At 40.2% G+C, this 22,638-nt stretch overlaps 1 protein-coding gene across 3 annotated transcripts in view; it reads left to right on the forward strand.

The window, feature by feature from the left end:
• Positions 1-22,638, forward strand: part of Tbck (TBC1 domain containing kinase) — a 158,677-nt gene that overhangs the window by 123,634 nt on the left and 12,405 nt on the right. For all 3 annotated transcript variants that reach the window (XM_059266267.1, XM_059266268.1, XM_059266269.1), the window contains one exon: positions 16,606-16,765. In XM_059266267.1, coding sequence (XP_059122250.1) covers positions 16,606-16,765 — 160 coding nt within the window. The remainder of the gene's footprint in view (positions 1-16,605; positions 16,766-22,638) is intronic.

The following is a 22,638-nucleotide window of genomic DNA, read 5'->3' on the forward strand; positions in this document are numbered from 1 at the left end:
TTTTCTTTTAAAAAAAGTGTATGAAATATAAATAAGGAATTGTATAACTTTAAATTTTCACAGTTATAGCATGTAGGTATAAAAGCAATAAATTAGGGACAGCCTACTGATAAAGGCTTACATGCCAAAATCTGCATATTTTCATGTGTATATTTTCAGTCTTGTTTTTTTTAAATGAAACTCAGACCATGCTTTCCCAGAATTTAAAAAGCAGTATGAAAAATCCTAGGTGACTTACAGTACAATTTGAAAGCTCACAATTTCAAACGTAACTTAGTTTATTGTTTTATTTCATTTTTTTTTTTAAACAGACTCTCACTTGACTATCCTGGAACTCACTGTGTAGACCAGGCTAGCCTTGACTCACAGAGATCTGCCTTCCTCCTGAGTGCTGGGAGAAAAAGTACGTGGCACCACACCTGGCCCATAACTCAGTATTTTTTCAAAATGTTCCTTTTTATTTTCTCCAAGCTATAGGAACCCTGAGTTAAGAGAAAGTAAAAACATGATGTGCCTAGTTTTTAAGGCTTCTGAGTTATGGTAAACTTCTTAGGAGAGTGAGTGTGTAGATTCTCAAACAAGGAGTAATTCCAGTTGACTAGCTGTGGTCCCCTTTTTCAGAAGTTCTGATCTGATGCTTCAAGAACTTGAAATCATTTCACTCTTTTGTAACACTTTATTTTGTATTTTGACCAAGGCTTTAATTAAAATCATTGTCTCTTAAACCAATAGAAAAGCTGGGTACGTGGCTTAGTAAAATGCTTAGTACACAAGCTTGAGGACGAGTTTGGATCCTGGAACCAGATAAAAGCTAAGAGTGTGGCTGTGGCTGTAATCTCAGCACTGGGGCACAGGGACAGAGGGACCCGGAAGCTTCCTGTCAGCCAGACCACCAGACCAGTGAACTCTAGCTTCTCCAAAGACCCTCTCTCAAAAATAATGTGGAGACTAATGGAAGACACTCAATGTCAACCACTAGTCTACACACACACACACACACACACACACACACACACAAACACACACACACACACATACACACTAAAAACGTGTTACATTATGGCACCAATTTTCAAAACTATCATTTGTTTGTATGCCCACAGAAACCAGAGATACTGGATTTCTTAGATCTGGAGTTAAAAGCAGTTATGAGCTGCACAGTGTGGATTCTGGGAACCAAACTTAGGTTTTCTGGAAGAGCAGTGTGGGCTCTTAACTGCTGAGCCATCTCTCTCCCACTTCTGAATTATTTTTAATACCTTTTTGAAAGATTGCTTTAAAACAAACATTTTGTTTTGTTTTTAATGGAACAGAGTCTTACCATATAGCCACATTCCTTCAAGCCCTGGCTGCTACCTTCAGTACCATATGTATACAGGGCCTAGTCCCCAGCAGAACAACTCTGCCTTTGTGGATTCCTTTAAACAAATGCAGCCCCAAAAATCAAGGAAAACTATATGAAGTGCTGAAATGTAAAAATATACTCTGAAAAAAGAGGATTATTAGAAAAGCCCTTTCTTTTTATGACTTAATTGGTAAGACAACCCATTCAGACATCAGTTTTTCCTTAAAGCTGCTAAAGTGTTGGTGCTTTTTTGTTTTCCATCTTTATCACGTTCTTATGTATTTCTTTGTGGATGTGCACATGCCACGGTGTGCACATGGAGGTCAGAGGACAGCTTGTAGAGCTGGCTTTCTTCTTCCACCATATGGGTCCTGGGAATCGAACCCGGGTCCTCTGCTTGGTGGCAGGCGCTTTTACTCACTGAACCATCCAAGCAGCCCAGTGGTGATGATTTAAAACTTAAAGCCATGGGCTAGGAGCTGATACCACTTCTGGCCTCCCTGAGTACCAGGCATGCATGTAGTATGCATATATAATACAAGCAAAACATGGATACACTTAAATAATAAAACTTAAAACTATGAAATCCTTATAGTACCTGTGAAGTATTATGGTAGGGTCACTCAGTATTCATCAAGGTAAAACTTTACAATTAATTTAGGTCTACTACCACTCTACAAATCATTTTGAGCCATGACTAAATGTTTCATTAGTATACTGTAGCAGGAATCTTAAAAGTTCTTATTAATAAAACAAATCCAGGCCAGGTATTGGGGTGAAATGCTGGATGGTCAGAGAGACAGAACAAGCCACAGTTAACCTCACCTGGCCAACTTCTCAGCTGATCCTGTTTCCTCAGACTGGAAGCCTCTGTGTCCTCATATCCAAATGGTTCTCAGCTGAACTGTGTTGCTCAAAACCTAAAATCTTACCCAGCCAAATGCTTCTAGTTTCTGGTCCTCACGCCTTATATACCTTTCTGCTTTCTACCACCACTCCCTGGGATTAAAGGCATGTGTCACCATGCCTGGGTCTTTCCAATGTGGCCTTGAACTCACAGAGATCCAGAGGGATTTCTACCTCTGGAGTGCTAGGATTAAAGGTGTGAGTGCCACCATTTTCTAGCCTTTGTATCTAGTGGCTGTTCTGTCTCTGACCCCAGATAAGTTTATTAGGGTGCACAATATTTTGGGGAACACAATCCCACCACAGTGTACCTTTAAAATAATTCCATTTCTTCCTTGCTACAAAACAGAGGAAAAAGAACACTTTGGTAATTTTCCTTCTCTACAGAAGGTATTTTTGAAATACTGATGTTTCTCTACCTCTTGTAATACCCTCTGCTTCTGTTGAGTTTGGAGACAAGGCCTCCCATGCTGGCCTCTAACTGGCTGTGTAGCACTAGGCTGGCCTGGAACTAAACTGCCTCTACCTTCCTGTGCTGGGATCCTACAATGTCTGCTCTCTGCTTTGTTTTATAAGCCCATTAAATGAGCGAGTATCTAACAAAAGTCTATGTCTCCATATGGGTAAACATCTTTCCTCATTTGTGTCTTAGGGATAATAAATTTCTAAAATTGCATTTTAATCTCATCTTTTTCCCTGTGTAACATAATTGAGACACTTGGTTGTGAAGGGAGGGAGGCACTCTTAAACGAATGAACTGCGTGCGGGTCGATTGAAGGAGCCACCTTCCTGGTGGCTGCAGACTGCTGTCTGGGATTCCATGCATGCTGCAGTCACTTTGCTATTGTCTGTGTTTTGGCTGCACGTAAAGAGAAGTGCATCAGCAAACCAGCATCTGCTCCCTCTATGTCTGAGGATGGCAAGGCAAAGAAAGCACTGGGAGTGCAAAGGAAGCCCAAGTCCATAGCCAGACTGCACACACTGGGAGAAAAGGCACAATCCCAAACACTTAGAAACACCCACAAAGCCTTGACGTCACTGCCAGAGGCTCCAGAGAGGTAAACAACAACGTTTTTTGCTGAAATAATGTTGCTAGGTAAAGCTTTGTTCGGTATATCCATGGGAATTTTGAAGAAAGGCAATAGAAAATGTTTCCTGTGGAGTGGCATAAGCTTTATGAGTAATGTTAATGGCTTCAAAGGTAATGCCCAGGCCAGCTGTTGATTTGGTAGCTATAAATATTTAGAGTTTCAAATTTCCTGAAGTTCATATTAAAAGTGGCCTTAGTGATGCAAATGTGGGCCCAGCTGATGTTATCTGTAAACAGAAATACTTGGAAGGAAGTTAATCTCATTTGCTTCAAGTAAAGGCTGAGTTTACAGCTTTATTTCTAAAGCTCTTAGGAAAGGGGGAACGAAGGAGGGAGGGAAAGATGGAAGAAAAAGGGGAGGAAAAGAAAAAACAGGAAATACAACTGAACGCTTATACTTATTCTAAAACCTACCCTAACCGTTTTCATTATTACACCATACTCGGTGAATGCTAATATTATTCTCTTCACCAGTCCTTAAGAATTCATTTCTGAAAATACTTTCAAAGTACTGTGGAGATACCTGTGGTCAGTGGAAGACAGGAGATAAGGAGGTTCTTCAAGATTTTGCTCGTCCTATGTAAGTTTGTATTCAGTCTATTTAAATTAAACATTCCATTCATGTCTGGATGGCTCTTCCTTAATGTGAGGTGTATGGTAGCACTGCTGAGGGGTATCTCCACTGCTTGGGTTAATGTTAGAGTTACATTAGCAGTTGGTGCCATTTGCTGTTTTAGCCCTAGATCCAAACCAGTCGGTCCTGTGTAAAGACATTTGCTAGGCAATGGGGATACAAAGTTAAATCAGAGCCCCTTTTTCCCAGTCATATAGTTAGAATGGACTTTTTAAATAGATAATTGTATCACACTGTGATGTGAGTCATACCCACAATGTCACAGGAATACAAGGATGGGTAGCTGAACCAGATGACGGCTATTTAAGCACAAGTAGATTCGGTGAGCAAAGGGAAAGAAGACATTGGAGAGTCAAAATACAATCCTTAGAGGATCAGGTCCAGAGAGGCTAAGGACACATTTAACAGATTACAAAGAAGTACAAAGGAACCAGCAGCTCAAGCCTGTAACCTGAGTGCTCACTCACGAAGCTGGCACAGGGGCACACGGATGTAGAGGCCCTGTCTAAAGAAAAAGTATTTAGGCAGAGAAAATTACATGAACCAGGCAGAAAGGCAGCCAAATGAGTCCATTTGAAATGGGAGTTATTAGGTCCTGGTTCATGAGGGCTGAACTGAGAGATCTGGGCCACGGAAGGTTTCTCAGCAGGAATGTTGTCATCTGGCCAGTTTGTTTATAAAATTTTAACTTGAAAAGATTATAAATAAAATGGATTTTTCTGGGGGGGAAAAAGCAAAAGTTTCAGACAGCTGCTTCTGCAATACTCTGAGCTCAAGGTAACTGCTGTCTTACATTGGCAGACCATTGCAGGAATGGGGGGAAGGTGAGATTCACTAGAGTGGAAGTTGTTGTGGGGGGGGCACTGATGATGTGTTAAAAGTGAGATTTTAAACTTGAATGATGGGGGTGCTGCTGATACCAATCCAAATATGTAATAATAGAGTTGTGAGGAAAATGATGTCTGAACATTTTTTATTGCAGTTGATGCTACTCAGTTGTATATGAAGAAACCACAGGCTTAGTTCTTTTCTCTTTTGGTCTATTAGTAAAGATCCAGACTTAAAATGGGTTTAAAGATATATTGCTACATTATTTAAACTAGTTAACACAGAAAGCAGGCCAGAACAGAGATATATCTGATTTCATAATTGGTGAGGTTGGCGTGGTCTGATAAAGAGGGTTTAGACCACAGTACCCAATAAAATAATGTGTTCCATCAGAAATATGAGATTGCTTCTGAGTTCAATTTTGACCATGCATTTTAAAGGAGATAATTTTTTATGAAGTAAAAACATATGCTATGAGCATTTCTGTGATATGAGCATTCTCAATTTACCTATATGATATAGATAGATAGATAGATAGATAGATAGATAGATAGATAGATAGATAGATAGATATACACTTCACAAATAAGATATGCTCAGTGTGATAGTAATAATTGTCAACTTATCGAGAATCACCTCAGAGACAAAGCTTCAGACACATCTCCAAGAGATTATTTAGTCTCTAGGCATGCCTATGTGGGATTACATTGATAAAGTTAATTGAGGGGGGAAGTACAGTAAAAGTATGAGGTACCATTCCCTGCGCTTGGTCCTGGGCTGTATAAAAAGGAAAACGTTAGCTGAGCACAAGCAGTCAGTGCTCACACTGTTTCTTGATTTCGGATGCAATGTGACTAGTTGTTTCAACCTCCTGCTGCCTTGACTTTCCATCGTGGTAGACTGAACTGTAAGCTGAATAAACCCTTTTTCCGTGTGTTGCTCTTGTTCAGGGTATTTTACCACAGCAACAAAGAAAAAACTAAGATACTCAGTATCTGTGATTTTGAAGAACTCAACAGGTTTTAACAAAATGTAATCAACTACATACCTCTAATCACCTCTACAGTGTGCAGAAATTGCCTAAAGGAGTTCTACTTCATATTCTTTTTTTTTCTTATTTCTTCTCGCATACAGTACTTGCCAACCACAGTTTCCCCTCCCTCCTCTCTTCCAAGTCTCCCCCTTCCCTCTCTCCCAGATATACTCCTCCCCCCTTTCCCTTCTGAAAAGAGCAGGCCTCCCCGGGATATCAGCTGAACATGGCATAACAAGATGCAATAAGACTAGGCACAAACCCTCATATCAAGGCTTGATGAGGCAAGCCAGTAGACGGAAAATGGTACCAAGAGCAGCCAAAATAGTCAGAGACACCCCCACTCCCACTATTACGAGTCCTGTTGTCGGTTGTTTTTACTCTTTGGCTCTTTGCTCTTTTGAGGGGTCCACCAATCAACTCCCAAATAAATGCACATGGAGGCTTATTCTTAATTATAAATGCCCAGCCTTAGCTTGGCTTATTTCTCGCCAGCTTTTCTTAATTTAAATTATCCCATCTATTTTTGGCTTCAGAGCTCTTATCTTTCTTTGTTACTGTATACCTTTTCTTTCCTTCTTATTCCATGTCTGACTGTGTAGCTGGGTGGCTAGGTGGCCGGCCCTTGAAATCCTCTTCCTTCCTCTCTGATTCCTTGCTCTTTCTTCTTTCTCCCAGATTTCTCCTTATTTATTGCCTTGCTATTGGCCATTCAGCTCTTTATTAGACCATCAGATGTTTTAGAGAGGGAAAGTAACACAGCTTCACAGAGTTAAACAAATGCAAGATAAAAGAATGCAATACATCTTTGCATCATTAAATAAATGTTCCACAGCATAAACAAAGGTAACACATCTTAAAATAATATTCTAAAACAGATCCCCCACAAAATCCCCAAGCTAAACAACCATAACATATGCAGAGGAACTAGCATAGACCCAAACAGGCTCTGTGATTGTCACTTCAGTCTCTGTGAGCCCCTGTGAGCACTGCTTAGTTGAATCTGTGGGCTCCTCGAGTCCTCCATCCCTCTAGCTCCTACAATCCTTCCTCTCCCTCTTCTGTGGGGTTCCTGGAGCTTCATCTAATGTTTGTCTGTGAGTCTCTGCACCTGCTCCCATCAACTGCCAGAGGAAGCCTCTCTGATGACAATTGGGCTAGACACTGATCTATGAGTATAGTAGAACTATGAGTATAGCAGAATATCATTAAGAATCCTTTCATTGACTTTTTTTTTCTTTCTGCAGTCCTATTTGTTTCTACCCTAAGTCTCTGGGCTATCCAGCTTCTGGTTCCTGGCCATCCAGGCAGTGTTGGGGATGGGAAGCCTTGCCTGGTTACAGAATATGTCCAGTTCGGTCTCCATATCCTCCACTACTAGGAATCTTCGCTAGGATCACCCTCATAGATTCCAGGAAGTTTCCACTGCACTAGGTTTCCACCTCTCCCCTAAAGGCCCTCCCTAATTCCAGTCATCTCTCCCCATACTCTCTCCCTCCATCCCTCCATCCCCCACAAGAACCCTCCTGTTCTCATCCCTACCCGCCTTCAGTTCACCCACAAAATCTGTTCAATTTCTCTTTCCCAGGGTGACCCATGCATCCCCTTGAGACCTCTTTGTTACTTAGCCTCTTTGGTTCTGTGGATTGTAGCATAACTACCCTTTACTTTAGAGCTAATATCCACTTATGAGTGAGTACATACCATGTTTGTCTTTCTGAGTCTGAGTTACCTCACTCAGGATGATCTTTTCTAGTTCTATTCATTTGCCAGCAAATTTTATGATGTCATTTTTTAACTGTTGAGTAATATTCCATTGTGTAAATGTACCATAATTTCTTTATTCTTCAGTTGAGGGACATCTAAGTTGTTTCCAGTTTCTAGCTATTATGAGTAAAGCTGCTATGAACATAGTTGTGTGTCCTTGTGGTAGCATGGAGTGCCCTTTGGGGTTATGCCCAAGAGTAGTATAGCTGAGTTGTAAGGTAGATCAATTCCCAATCTTCTGAGAAACCGCCATATTGGTTTCTAAAGTGGCTGTACAATTTACATCAATACCAGCAATGAAAGAGTGTTCCCTTTGCTCTACATCCTCACCAGCATGAGCTGTCACTTGTGTTTCTGATCTTAGTCATTCTGATAGGTGTAAGATGAAATCCCAAAGTAGTTTTCAATTTTCATTTCCCTGATGGTTAAGGATGTTGAATATTTCTTGAAGTGTTTCTCAGACATTTAAGATTCCTCTGTTGAGGTCTGTATCCCATTTTTTAATTGGATTATTTGGTTTGTTGATGTCTAGTTTCTTGAGTTCTTCATATATTTTGGAAATTAGCCCTCTGTCAGATGTGGAGTTGGGGAAATCTTTTCCCATTCTGTCGGGTGCTGTTTTGTCCTATTGATAGTGTCCTTTGCTTCACAAAAGTGTTTCAGTTTCAAGAGGTTCCATGTATTAACTGATCTTAGTAACTGTGCTATCAGTATTTAGGAAGTTGTCTGCTGTGCCAATGCATTCAAGGCTATTCCCTACTTTCTCTTCTATCAAGTTCAGTTTTTTGTTGAGGTCTTTGATCCACTTGGACTTGAGTTTTGTGCAGGGTCATAAATATGGATCTATTTGCATTCTTCTACATGTAGACATTCAGTTAGACCAGCACCATTTGCTGAAGATGCTTTCCTTTTTCCATTGTGTATTTCTGGCTTATCAAAAAGCAGGTGTCCATAGGTGTGTGGATTTATGCCTGGATCTTTGAGTTGATTCCATTGAGCAACATGTCTGTTTTTATGTCAATATCATGTGGATTGTATTACTACAGCTCTGTAGTAGAGCTTGAAATCAGGGATGGTGATACCTTTGGAAGTTCTTTTATTGTTCAAGATTGTTTTAGCTATCCTGAGTTTGTTTTTCTTGTTATTTTCCATATGAAATTGATTATTGCCCTTTCAAGATCTGTAAAGATCCGTGTTGGGATTTTGATGGGGATTATGTTAAATCTGTAGATTGCTTTTGGTAGGATTGCCACTGTTACTATGTTAATCTTGCCGATCCATGAACATGAGAGATCTTTTCATCTTCTGATATCTTCTTCTATTTTTCTTCAAAGATTTGAAGTTTGCCTTTCACTTACTTGGTTAGGGTTACTCCAAGATATTTTATATTGTTTGTGACAATTATGAAGGGTGTTATTTCCCTGAATTCTTTCTCAGTCCATTTGTCATTTGAATTTAAGAGGGCTACTGAATTTTTTTTAGTTAATCTTGAATCCAGCCACTTCACTGAAGGTGCTTATCAGCTGAAGGAGTTCCCCGGTAGACTTTTAGGGGTTGCCTATATATACTATTGTAACTGAAAGCTTTTCTCTCCACCTGCCAGTACCCAAATAACCAGTCAGAGGCTTAGTATTAATTACAAACAGTTTGGTCTATGGCTCAGGCTTCTTGCTAGCTAGTGCTTTCATCTTAAATTAACCCATTTCTATTAATCTATGTTTTGCCACATGGCTGTGGCATTGCTGGTCTGTTGGCATGTTGCTCCTTGGGCAGCAGGCTGGTGTCTGCTCTGACTCTGCCTTTCTCCTCCCCCTATCTCTCTTGAATTTCCTGCCTGGCTATAATCTGTCTTGCCATAGGCCAGAGCAGCTTCCTCATTAACCAAAAGTATCAACACATATTCACAGCATAGAGAAAGACTATTCCACAGCTTATTATCATCTGCAAATAAAAATACTTTAACTTATTCCTTTCCAATTTGTATCCCTTTGATCTCCTTTAGTTGTCTTATTGCTCTAGCTAGAACTTCAAGTAGTATGTTGAATAAATATGGAGAGAGTGAACAGCCTTGTCTTGTTCCTGAGTTTAGTGAAATTGCTTTGAGTTTTTCTCCATTTAATTTTATATTAGGTATAGGCTTGCATTAAATTGTGCTTATTTTGTGTAAGTGTCTCTTGTATCCCTAATCTAAGACCTTTTTTTTTTTTTTTTTGGTTTTTCAAGACAGGGTTCTCTGTGTAGTTTTTGGTGCCTGTCCTGGATCTCACTCTGTAGACCAGGCAGGCCTCAAACTCACATGTGTTTTTTTTTTTTCTTTCAGTTTGTTTATATGGTAGATGGCATTGACAAATTTTTGTGTGTTCAGTTATCCCTGCATCTCTAGGATGAAACCTACTTGATCATGATGGATGATCTTTTTGATTTGTTCTTAGATTTGGTTTGTGAGTGCTTTGTTGAGTATTTTTGTATGTTCATTTGGGAAATTGGTCTGTATGTAAATTCTCTTTGTTGAATCTTTGTGTGTTTTGAGTATGGGGGGTGATGACTGTGGCCTCCTAAAATAATTTGGCAATGTTCCTTCTGTTTACATTTTGTGGAATAATTTGAGTAGTATTGATGTTCTCTCTTCTTTGAAAAATAAGGTAGAATTCTATCCTAAAACTGGCTGACCTTGTGCTTTTTATGGTTGGGAGACTTTTAATGACTGCTATTTCCTTAGGGCTTATGTGTCTATTTAAATTGTTTATCTGATCTTGATTTAACTTTGGTAAGTGATATCTATTGAGAAAATTGTCCATTTCTTTTAGATTTTCCAATTTTGTAGAGTACAGGTTTTTAAAGTATGACCTAATGATTCTTTGGATTTTCTTGGTGTCTGTTGTTATGTTCCCCTTTTCATTTCTGATTTTGTTCATTTGGATAGCCTCTTTTAGTTAGTTTGGATAAGGATTTGTCTATCCTGTTGATTGTCTCAAAGAACCAACTTTTTTTGTTTCATTGATTCTACATATTGTTCTCTTTGTTTCTATTTTATTGATCAGCTCTCTGATTATTTCCTGCCATCTCTTCCTCTTGGGTATGCTTGCTTCTTTTTTTTCTAGAACTTTCAGGTGTGCTGTTAAGTTGCTAATTGTAAAAGTGTGCTGTTAAGTTGTTAAATTGCTGAAAACCTCTAAATCCTTTATGTAGGCAGCTAATGCTATGAACTTTCCTCTTAGCACCACTTTCACTGTGTCCCATAAGTTTGGGCCTGTTGTAAATTCATTATCATTGTATTCTAAGAAATCTTTAATTCCTTTTTTTTTTCTGTCTTGACCCAGCAGTGATTCAGTAGAGAGTTATTCAATTTCCATGAGTTTGTAGGCTACCTGTTGTTTCTGTTGTTGAAATTCAGCTTTAATCCATGATGATCTGACAGGAGGTAGGGGGAGTATTTCTTCTTGTATTTGCTAAAACTTGCTTTTTGACCAAGTATATGTTGAATTTTGGAGAAAGTCCCATAAGGTGCTGAGAAGAATGTATATTCTTTTGTGTTTGGGTGAAATGTTCTATAAATATCTGTTAGATCCAGTATTTCTCTTTTTAGTTTTTGACTAGATGACTTGTCCATTGGTGAGAGTGTGGTATTGAAGTCTCCCACTATCAGTGTGTGAGTGTCACTGTGTGATTTAAGCTTAAGTAATGTTTCTTTTACAAATGTGGGTGTCCTTGCATTCAGGGAATTCATGTTAAGAATTGAAACATCATTTTGGTGGATTTTTCCTTTGATGAGTATAAAGTGTCCTTCCCTGTCTCTTTTGATTAATTTTGGTTTGAAATCTATTTTATTGGATATTAGGATAACTATACCAGCTTGCTTCTTAGGTCCATTTGCTTGGAAAATCTTTCTCCAGCCCTTAACTCTGAGGTAATATTTATCTTTGGTGTTGAGGGGTGTTTCTTGGATGCAGCAGAAGGGTGGATCCTGTTTTCGAATACATTCTGTTAGTCTGTGTCTTTTTATTAGGAAATTGAGTCCACTGATATTGAGAGATGTCAATGATTGTTAATCCCTATCCATCTCTTGTATTCTGTTGGTGAAGCTTGTCTCTGTAGTTCCTGTTCACTTACCTAGATTTTTCATTTCCAGAATTCCCTCATTTTGTTGTGGTGATATTTTATTTATGCTGAAATGTGGTGATATTTTATTTGTATGTTAATAAATAAAGTTTGCCTGGAGATCAGAGGAAATAGCAAGCCATTTTAAGTAAATACCAAAGTCAGGCAGTGATAGCACATGCCCTTAATCTGATCACTTGGCAGACAGGGTCTCTGTGTGTTCAAGGCCGTACTAGGGAACAGAGCCAAGTGTGGTGACACACACCTTTAATCCCAGTACCCACCATAGAGACCTGGAGGTCTGTACAGACAGACAGAAAGTGACAAGGAAGTGAGGTAGCTAGGGTAAGAGCCAATGAGAGGGCAGAACAGCAGGGCAATAAAGGTGTGGATAGACAGGAAGTAGCTCACTTTGGAAGCTGCTGCGTAGTGAGGTAAGGTTGGCTGGTGGCTATTCCTATTTCCTTGATCTCTAAGGCTTTCACCCCTATATTTGGCTCCATGTTTTTTATTTAATAAGACCATTTAGAAATTTATCTACAGTTTGTGCTTTCTTTAGTGCTTCTATTTCCATTTGCAGATCTTGAACAGTTTTATTCATTTTCTTCAACTGTTTGTTCATTTTTTTCTTGGCTTTCTTCAAGAGATTTATTCATTTCCTCCAAATTTTTGTTTGTCTTTTCCTTGATTTCTTTAAGGGACATATTCACTTCTTTAAGGACCTCTATCATCTTGATAAAGTTCATTAAGATCTTTTTCTTATGCTTCAGCTGTGTTGGAATTCTCAGGACTTACTGTAGTAGAACAGCTGGGCTCTGCTGATTCCATACTGCCCTGGCTGTTTTGATTGTTTTCTTACTCTGGCATCTAGGCATCTGAGTTTGGGGTGATTATATGTCTATGTGCTGATTTCTGGGTTTGTCTTTGTTGGGTGGGTAATTTGTTCCTTAGTTTCTGTTTCCTCTCTGACCCATGTAACCTGTAATTGAGCAAAGGGGGTTCAATACCTGAGTTGGGGGATGAAACACATCAACAAGCAAGGGAGATTGGGAATAGTGTCAGATGGGAGGGGGTACTGAGAGCGTGGAGGAGGTCTGCTGATGGATGGACTACCTAGAGTTCTGGTAGCCTGCATAGGCCTGATCCAGCAGGGAGTCTCCACCCAAATTGGCAGCTGGGACACAGGAATAAGAAGGGGAGACAGGTGTAACACGAATCTTAAAAGGACTTATTAATAAAAAAAAAAAAAAAAAAAAAAAAAAAAAACACCCAGAGCCAGATATTGGGGTAAAAACTGAAACATGAGAAACAGAACAAGCCACAGCCAACCTCACCTTACCAACTCCTCAGCCTCCAGAGTAAGACTTCCTGTTTATTCACATCTTATATACCTTTCTATGTCCTGCCATCTTACTTCCTTCCTAGTGCTGGGATTAAAGACCCATCCCGCCACCACACTTGGCTCTGTTTCCAGTGTGGCCTTGAACTCACAGAGATCCAGATGGATCTCTGCCTCCCGAGTGATAGGATTAAGGGTGTGTGCCACCACTGTCTTTCCCTCTATGTCTAATCTAGTGGCTGGCTCTATCCTCTGATCCCCAGATAAGTTTATTAGAGTACACAATATATTGGGGTGCACAATATATCACCACAAACAGACTTGGAGATAGAGTCGAGGGTGTGGGGCATCCAGAGAGTGGAGGAGGTCTGAGGGCAGGTGGCCTACCTGGAGTTCTGGCTGCAGGTGTGGTCTCTGCTCCAGCAAGGAGTCAGCACTGGGGTTGAGGACTGGAACACAGTGACTAAAAGGGGAGAGGGGATTGGGAAAAGTGTCGGGGGTCTGGGGGCACACCAAGTAGAGGAGGTACACAGGTGGGCAGCCTACCTGGTCTTCTGGCAGGTGTGGCCTGTGTTTAGGCAGGGGTGTCTGCCAGAGGGAAAGGAGAGAGTCATTCTACTTCATCTTAATGTCAGCCATATAAGGATTTGTGCTGTGAGCAATGAAACGTAATTACCAAGGACAGAAGGTCCTTAAGTAACTAAACTTGGTTCCTTCATTGTCAAATGTACTAAAACAAAAGAGGCTGCTTGTTGTAAATGCACTCATGTATAACTAGGCCGTCCCGGCCTCCTCTGCTGTTTGCCAATAATGCAGTTGTGGGTGGAAGATGGAGAGCCTGCCAGCCTTGTGTGTCCAGACATCTGCGCTTCCTCAGTCTCTGCTTCTTGACAAAGTGTCTGGGAAGGGTGTTCTTCGATGGTTTCCAGGACCACACTGCAGGGGGACTGTGGGCCAAGGCTCTGCTCCTTGATGCTTTGTCTTCCAGAGTACAGTGGGGTTTGGATAGAACTTTCCTCCTCTCCAAAACTCTTATTTTCATATTGTGTCAAACATTCTGACATTTAATCTCCACTTTTAAAAAAAATCAAACCATAAAGCATAACTAACAGAAAATTCTGGGGAAATAACAAGTTAATAACATGCTTTTCGTGATAAAAATGCAGTATAGACAAGTCTCCTTTAAAAGTACATACTAAGTAGCATGTAAAAATTACCCAGATGTATCTGTGATTTTAGTTAAGGTTATTGGATATTTACATGCAGGCAACTTACTTTTTAAAACCAAATATTCAGAGAATGTAACTTTAAGCAGTTTTTCTTCTGGAGTCTGAGATTCTGATTTTCTGTTATGTGGTTAACATTCTATATAGAGGCATTCAAATGGGATTTTATGTTCAAAACCTTAACATATGTAAGCATTGTTTTTTGTTTCTGATTTTTGAGAGGGAAAATAAGATTGGCCCAGTTTGCATCAGGTACCTAGCTCTACCCTCCATATCCTCCTCTCCACCAGCCATGACATGGTATGGTAGGATAAACACCCTGGTCAAGGGTCAGGCTTTCACCAAGGGCAGTGTCTGGGCTGTCCAAACAAGAAGAAGGACCAGGTGGCTGTGTGGACGTGTCCTCCCAGCACTTGACTAGGACCGTTTGCATTGCTTTGCTGCTGTAAAGCCGCCAAAGGAAAGCTGTTCACAGTCCACACGTGCTGTCTGAGGAACAGTTCTTTCTGGCAGCTGATTCAGGCCTGCTGAGGAGAAATGAACAGTTGGACTCCTAGTTCGTATTAAATAATTTCACTTTTAAGTTATCTTGACTAAAAACAAAATTGCTTAAATATTTTCAAGTATTTTCAGGGTTCTTATTCTTAAAAGTCCCCATTGTTCATGAAGACTGCGATTGAGACTATTGACTAATTAATTATGTTCGAGGAACTAAGACCAGCCAGGTATTGATGACACACGTCAAAAGTTGAAGGGGACTCTACCTGTGCTTATAAAGAGTGTCCCCATTCTGGAATTCTCTAAACAATGTCCAGTGCAATTCCAATGTGGATTTTATCTCTCATCGTTTTTTCAAAATGTACTTGATTATTTTATTATTAGTGTTAATTTTTTTTTCTTCCTGCTACCCACCTGTTCTAGAAAGTAGAAGCATGGGATCCCTCCTCTTTCCACTAATGAGCTGGAGAGAGAAAGAATAATAGAGGACGAGCTTACAAACTGGGACAACTGTCACTTCAGTGTGTAGTTAGAATATTTTCCCTTCTGTGGTGAGACATTTAGAGTGAAAACATAACTTGTTTGTGCCATAACCTTTAAAACTATCACTTTTCTTAAGTCTCTCACGTGGAAGTTTGGGCAGGGGCTCTATTGAACACCTGAACAGCCCTTCGTGGTCCGTGACTCCTAAGAGTGGAGGTTAGACCTCAACTGGACTGGATGAGCATTCACTTTCCTTTGAGCTTCCCCACAGTGGTGCTCAAGTGCGGATCCAGTGTGCTGGTTTTCTGCTTAACATGCTTGACTTTCCTTACTAGCAGAGTAAAGACCATTATCATAAACACCACCAGGCACAGTCTAGCCTCTACCTCCCTTTTTACTTCATGCTCTAAATTCCACAGCATTGTCCTTCCTTGCCCTTAACTGGGCATATGCTTCCCCACTGCCTAAACTTTCATCCCCTCCTCCATTCCATTCCTTTGTCTTAACTTTTATTCTTCCGGGTTTGACCTTGCCATCATTTCATCAGTGGAACTCCTTCCCTGTCCTCCCAAGTTGATGCAGTCTGTTACAACATCAACATACATCATCATACATCTCCTCTATGGTTTTCTATGTGAAGCCGTATCTTTTCAATTTCCAAAGTTCTATTTTTATTCATCCAATTATATCCTTCACTAAGTAATTAAAAGTATATGTTTAAGATCTTATGTCATTTCTAAGTATTGTAGGTTAATGGATGTCTTTGTTTTCTAAACTAACAGTAATAGTCAATTAGACCATAGAATTCTCCTAAAGTATAAGAACCATCAGACATGGCCCCTTTTGGATGCTATAAAATCAGAATAATGAATCTGTCGGCTCAGTTTGCTGGACACATTAACCTGCAGCAGAACAGTTTCCAGCTGGGGCTGATGGCCTCTAACAGTTCCGAGTGGAGTTTGACTTAGCATCTACTTTGCCGGTATTTTCAGTATCAGATTTGCCCTGAGGCAGTCCGCTTGCTGGTGCATCTCCTTTAAAGAACCCCCGGTTGTGCTGAGAACTTGATGGCACACAGACTGCAGCCTGTCGGTGACTGTGACTTCACTGGGTCGGGGCACTTTCAGATTCCACTGATAAGTACATCTCAAGCTGCTCTTCCTTTCTCTTTTCATTTTCCAATTTCATTTTCTTCCTCCTTAGAGGATCTTACTTTGTTTAGATGAAATACTCGGGTGAACATGGAAATGTTTAGTACTGTTGTCGAGGAATGAGTTACCTCTGTTTCTCTCGGACACTCAAGACTCCAAAAACAGAAAGAAAGAGAAAAGAGCCACTTTCCTTAGCTCCTGTGTCAGCTTTCTTCGAGGTCACATCGCAGGCAGTATCAACGTCCCGTTCAGCGCTGCGTTCACAGCGGAGGGAGAGCTCAGCCAGGGCCCTTACACCATGATGCTTCAGAATTTCAAAGGGAAGGTCATTGTGATCGTGGGGCACGTGGCAAAGCACACAGCTGAGGTAAGTGTACTCAGACATGTCCTGCATGTGTTCTGAACTGCTCCTGCCTACTGTCCAGATTGTTGTAAATATGTTTCTTCAGTCAGTCGTAGATAAGCCCAGCTGCATGGATCTGTCTGTATTCTTTCCTAGATTTGTCTCTCAGGGAAGCCTCCTTCCTCCCCACCTCCAGTTTTCAGCATCAAGATGAGTGTTGGAGGCTTAGAAAAACCCAGATGGGAGCTGCTGATGTTATTTGTCAGTCTGTGTTAGGAGCTGAGTCCTAAGTGTGAGGATATTAAAAGGTGGGACCTTTAAGAGGCGGGTCCTAGTAGGAAGTCCTCTGGTCAGTGGAGGTTTGCCTCTGTAAGGGACTGTAGGCCCTAGTCACTGACTTCTGATACCTCCAAATACATTAGTGCCATCCACAGTGGGCACCGACTGTACGCCTTTGGACTTCCTCCCTTTGCAACTCACTGTGATCCGACTAAGCTTCCTTTCTTTATAAAGTTAGCTACCTCCATTATTTTGTTATAATGAAATATAAATTAATATGACAGCATAGGTTTCCAGGGATTTTTTTTCCTAGCTGCTTTTCGAAATTTCAAAAATACAGAATGAATTTCTCCTATCAGAGGATCAGGGCCAGAACATAGGCTTTGGAAGCTGCCTAGGTGGCATTTGTTGGACTTTGGTAAGATTTTGTTGACCTAGAAACTCAAGGGTTGGTATCTGTTTAAGATGTGTGAAACAAAAAGCTGGACTCCCTCTCCAGATTGAGAGAGGAATTGACTATATTCTAAGCAAACTGCAAAATAAAAAGTAGATATGACTGCTAAAAATTACCACCGAGAGAGAGAGAGAGAGAGAGAGAGAGAGAGAGAGAGAGAGAAAGAGAGGAAGAAAGAAAAGAAAGCACACACATTTAATCTGAACATTCAGGAGTTGCGGCAGATGGATCTCTGAGTTCAAGGCCAGCTTGGTCTATCTACATAGCAAGTGTCAGGACTATGTAGAGAAATCCTATCTCAAAGAAAGAAAGAGAGATAAAGAAAGGTGTGGGAGACCACAGCATATGAGAGCCATGCAGGGTCACAAACAACATCCCCAGAGTCGGTAGAGAACATTCCTGTGTTGAGCGAATGCAGAACCCATCCCATCTAAGCCCTTTCCCTCAAGTGAGGAAGAATCATTCCTAGGAAAGCAGCAGTTACTAGCTCCCTGGGGAACACAGGCAGAGCTTTCCCAGATTACCAATCAAATGAATCCCATGGCACCTCGGGCAGAATGAAAAGGGAGACCAAAGAAGGGTCAGCAGTGTGTTGAGAGATTTGCCTAGGAATGGAGGTTAAAGTATTCCCATCCATTTTCCTTTATGTCTCTATAGAAGGGACAAACCATAAATATGGTTATTAAAAATGTGCTGACATGAGAACTTGAAGAATTTTGGTCATAGGCAATTTAAGTTTCCAAAACTTGGTGGGCAAGATGGCTCAGTGGGTAAAGGCACTTTCTCAAGACTGACAAGCTGAGTTCAATCCCTAGAACCCACATGGTGGGCGGAGAAACACGACTTCCACAAGTGGTTCTCCAACCTCTACATGTATGTGTATATGTATGTGTACACACACACACACACACACACACACACAACACACGTAATGAATAAATGAATGAATGAATGAATGAATACACAAAAGTATTTAAAATATCTAAAAGTTGTTTTAGAAGAGCAGGGATAAGGACAGTACTTACTTTTAACATTGAGTGAAGGCCAGCCGTGACTTTGAATCTTCACTAATTATGTCATAAATCACACCTTACATATAAATTGTGGTAATATATACTATGTTACAGAATATCTAAATGCACCCTTTTCAAGAAAGTTAGTGTAGTAAGTAGCTGGCCACTTAAATCCATAATCCCAAGTCAGTGACAGCATATATAATTACAGACATGGTAGTATTGTTTTGAGTAAGATGTCACTTTATGACTGCTGCATACATACATAGTCAGTAGTGCCATACCATTCCATACATCCATATCACTATTGAGAATCACATACTTCTAGGTTCCAGGTGACATACAGCCTTAGGAAGGAATCCCAGCAGTGACAATAGTCTTATGGACTGGTCTTTATATGAGCGGTGCTGTGGTAAGTACATACATGTGTTATCTCCTTTTGTTTTTCATAACTGCTCTGTTAACAGAGTGTGGTGGTTAGAGTTAATTGTCAGCCTGACAGAATCTAGATTCATCTGGAAGACAGGTCTCTAGACATGACTAGGGGAAGGGGGCCTTATCTTGTCTGCATTGAGGCCGGTAGGCCCATCCACTGGGTGTGCCACTCCTGGATTTTTTAAGTGGAGAAAGAAGCTGAGCATCCTGTATTCCCTGTGTCTGTTTCCTGGCTGCATACACATGTGACTAGCTGTTTCCATCTCCTGCCACCTGTGTGTGACATGATAGACTATACACTCTTGAACTGTGCTGAGTCAAAATAAAAACTCTTTCTTCTTTCATTGCTTCTGTCAAGGTTTATTTTTAATCACAGCAACAGGAAAAGTAGCTAAAACAAGGGAGACTCGTTCTACCCATCTCAAACATGAGAAAAACTGGATTCAGTTTACCCAATGTGCTGGACAATAGGAATATACAATGTTACCACTCTGTAAGCTCTGCTACTAATTAGCTCAGCGCAGGAGGCTGTTGAGTCTCATGCTGCTGTGTGTCCTTGTTTTAAAGTGGGCTTATTTTGACTTCATACACAACACTTTACCAGACTATGGCTGTGTTTTCATGAAACATTCGCCACTTGAAAGAAAGTTCCTAACAAGTAGACCTTAAAGATTTAAAACTCCTTAAACTGCCAACTGCTTCCAAACATCATAATCATATTAATTTGTCATTTGTCTAACTTTACCATACAGGTAAAACATGTCTGTCAACACATAGATTATTTCTTTCATTAAGCCATTCATTTAAAAATCTCTTATGTACAAGCCAATAAGTGTAAGTTCAGAATTTGAAGGAAATATATAAGAATGAATACTCACGTGCAGTATGGGATATTTAATAATACTGAACCTTCATATTCTAAATTAGTGCCATGCTTATTAGAAGTCAGCTACTATCAATTACTTGTTTTCTTTACATCTTTCTTGCTGACTCATTTATAGACCATAATGACTAGACAAATTATGTGCACAGCTCCTAGTGCTTCAATCCAATAACAGTAACTCATTTGTGATCGTTGTAGATTGGGATCAAGATCTATTTTTAGTAACCTTTCTCATCAAAGGTCAAAAGACAACTTCAGATACTTATCTGTACGGCTTCATATTTATCTCTGCTGCCCAGATCTGTACAGCAGTACGGATGCTTCCCCCACACGCACTGAATTAAATGCATGTCAACTTGAGGTATTGGAATTCCACTGTGTGTCTGTGCTCATGCTGAATAGCTTCTCTTCACTCCACTGCCCACTGCAGATCAATCCTCTACCCTTCTTCACACTTCTTTCCAGCCCACAAAGGAAAATGCCTGTGAGTTCTGAATCCTGGCTGTTCATTAGTGAGGAGCTCTGAGAAGTTATGGGTTGGAAGGAAGCAGGATATTTGTCCTCCTAGATCTTTGTCAACAATGACCTCGGGCCAGCTGTGTCACTCTCCTGTAAACAGCAGTTCTCTCTGGAAGGCCTCTCACCACAGTTCTCCTGTGAGCCCCTGGCTTCATCTCCAGGAGTGGTAGCAAATCTGCTTTTGCAAGCCTTGGTTAGCACTGCCCATTACAGTTCTCCTGCATCCCCTCCTCCTCTGTAATCAATCACCACCTGAGTTCATGCTACCGTCAGATTAGGATCCCAGCTGTCATAAGACAGTATTTAATATATGAATTTTGTAAGCCTAGCTTCGATACTATGCTGGGTTTCTCACTAACTGAATTAATTTGGGCAAGTATTTGGTCTTTTCAAGTCACTATTTGTTCAATTATAAAGTGAAAATAACATTTCAACCTCATCGTTAATGAAAGCTTTTAGACAAGGCATGTAAAGTTTCTTGAGGAACCTAGTGATAGTGCTCACTACACTACATTTATATATGAGTATTGTAAAAAGTTCTGAGTGTGAGTTTAGGAGCATAGCAGCAAAACAAGTGCTGACTAGCTCGGCTCTGACCAGGTTCAGAGCTCAGACAAGATCCACTGTGGTCAGGTGGTGTGGCTGTAGACTAGGAGATGACCCGAACCCAGTCCTCCATGTGCTCAGATCAGTCTGCGGAAATAAGCACAGTCAGTGACAAAGGAGTCAGTCAAAAACAAAACTACAGTCGATCGATGGATGGATGATGGATGGATGGATGGATGGATGGATGGATGGATGGATGGATGGATGCTTGGTTACCTAGTTTCAGAGCACTAAATAATGGTAAGGAGTAAACAGCAGAATTAAATTACACCCTAGACCACACGGGCTTAAGAGTTCTTAACAGTCCACCAAGCAGCTGCCCAATATTTCCCTTTACTCTGACATGAACATTCTCCAACATAGGGTATGTAATAAGCAACAAGTTATTCTCAACAAAATTTTAAAAAGTTAAATATCACATATATTTTCTAATCATAGTTCAAAGAAAACATTAAAATCGATAATAAGAAAAACTTTATAAACTACAAATGCATGTAAGTTCACTTATTTTTGAACACTCAATGGATTAATCAATAAATCAAAGAATTTTTCTGATTTTTTTTTGATGTTTGGTTTTTTGACACAAGGTTTCTCTGTGTAGCCCTGGCTATCCTGGAACTCATACCTCGAACTCACAGAGATCTACCTGCCTCTGCCTCCTGAGTGCTGGGATTAAAAGCATGCACCACCAGGCCCAGCCTAATTCTTTAAATAAATGAAAGTGGAAACACAATATACCAAAGCATAAGATTAAGTGGAATTCATCCCAGTGATGCAGGAATGGTTGAGTGTATGCAAATCCAAATATGATATACCACACCAACAGAATGAAGTACAAAACCATCCGACTATTTCAACTGGTGAAGAAAGGGGCATATTTTATAGCATGTAACATTCATTTATATAATAAATGATAAGCAAACCAGGTATAAAAATAATGACCATTTATAGGAAAGCAGCTGGCAGTATACTGAACAGTACATAGATAAGAACTCTCTCTTAGGACCTGGAACAAAACAACAATGTCCTCTTTTATTCAACCTTATACTGGAAGTCCTGGTCAGCAAAATCAGATGAGGAAAAAAATAAATAAAAATTGTCAAAATCAGAACAGAAAGAAACTAAATTACCACTGCTTGACATTGACATGATTTCATACAGGAAAACACCCAAGCCCTGGAACAAACTATCAAGACTAATGAAATCATCAGCTGCAAGAGAAAAAATCAGCAGCAATGCTATTTGTCAATAGCAAATAATATGAAATAGAAATCAAGAATGCAGTCTCTACTTGTAGATATTATAGCCTAAGAAATGAAATCAGGGCTGGGGAGATAGCTGAGTTTGTTAAGTACTTGCTGTAGAAGCATGAGGACCAGCATTTGATTCCCCACAGATCACATATAAAGAAGCTGTATGCAGTGATGTTCTCCTGTAATCCCAGCACTAAGGATGCAGATATGGGAGAATCCCTGCTTCCTGCTTACCAGCCTGCTCACCAGGTTCAGTGAGAGACCCTGTCTCAAAAAATAAGGCTAAGGGTCACTGAGGAAGACATCCTCTGTCAAAATCTGGCCTCTGTACACAAGTATATATGCAACTGCACACATGTGCACATCAAAAGAGAAATGAAATCAATATGCCAAGGAAACACATCCCAATTCATTATAGCCAAGAAATAGAAACAGCCTGAATGTCCACCAATGGA

The sequence above is a fragment of the Peromyscus eremicus genome, chromosome 6 (assembly GCF_949786415.1).
Source record: "Peromyscus eremicus chromosome 6, PerEre_H2_v1, whole genome shotgun sequence".
In the NCBI taxonomy this organism is placed as follows: domain Eukaryota; kingdom Metazoa; phylum Chordata; class Mammalia; order Rodentia; family Cricetidae; genus Peromyscus; species Peromyscus eremicus.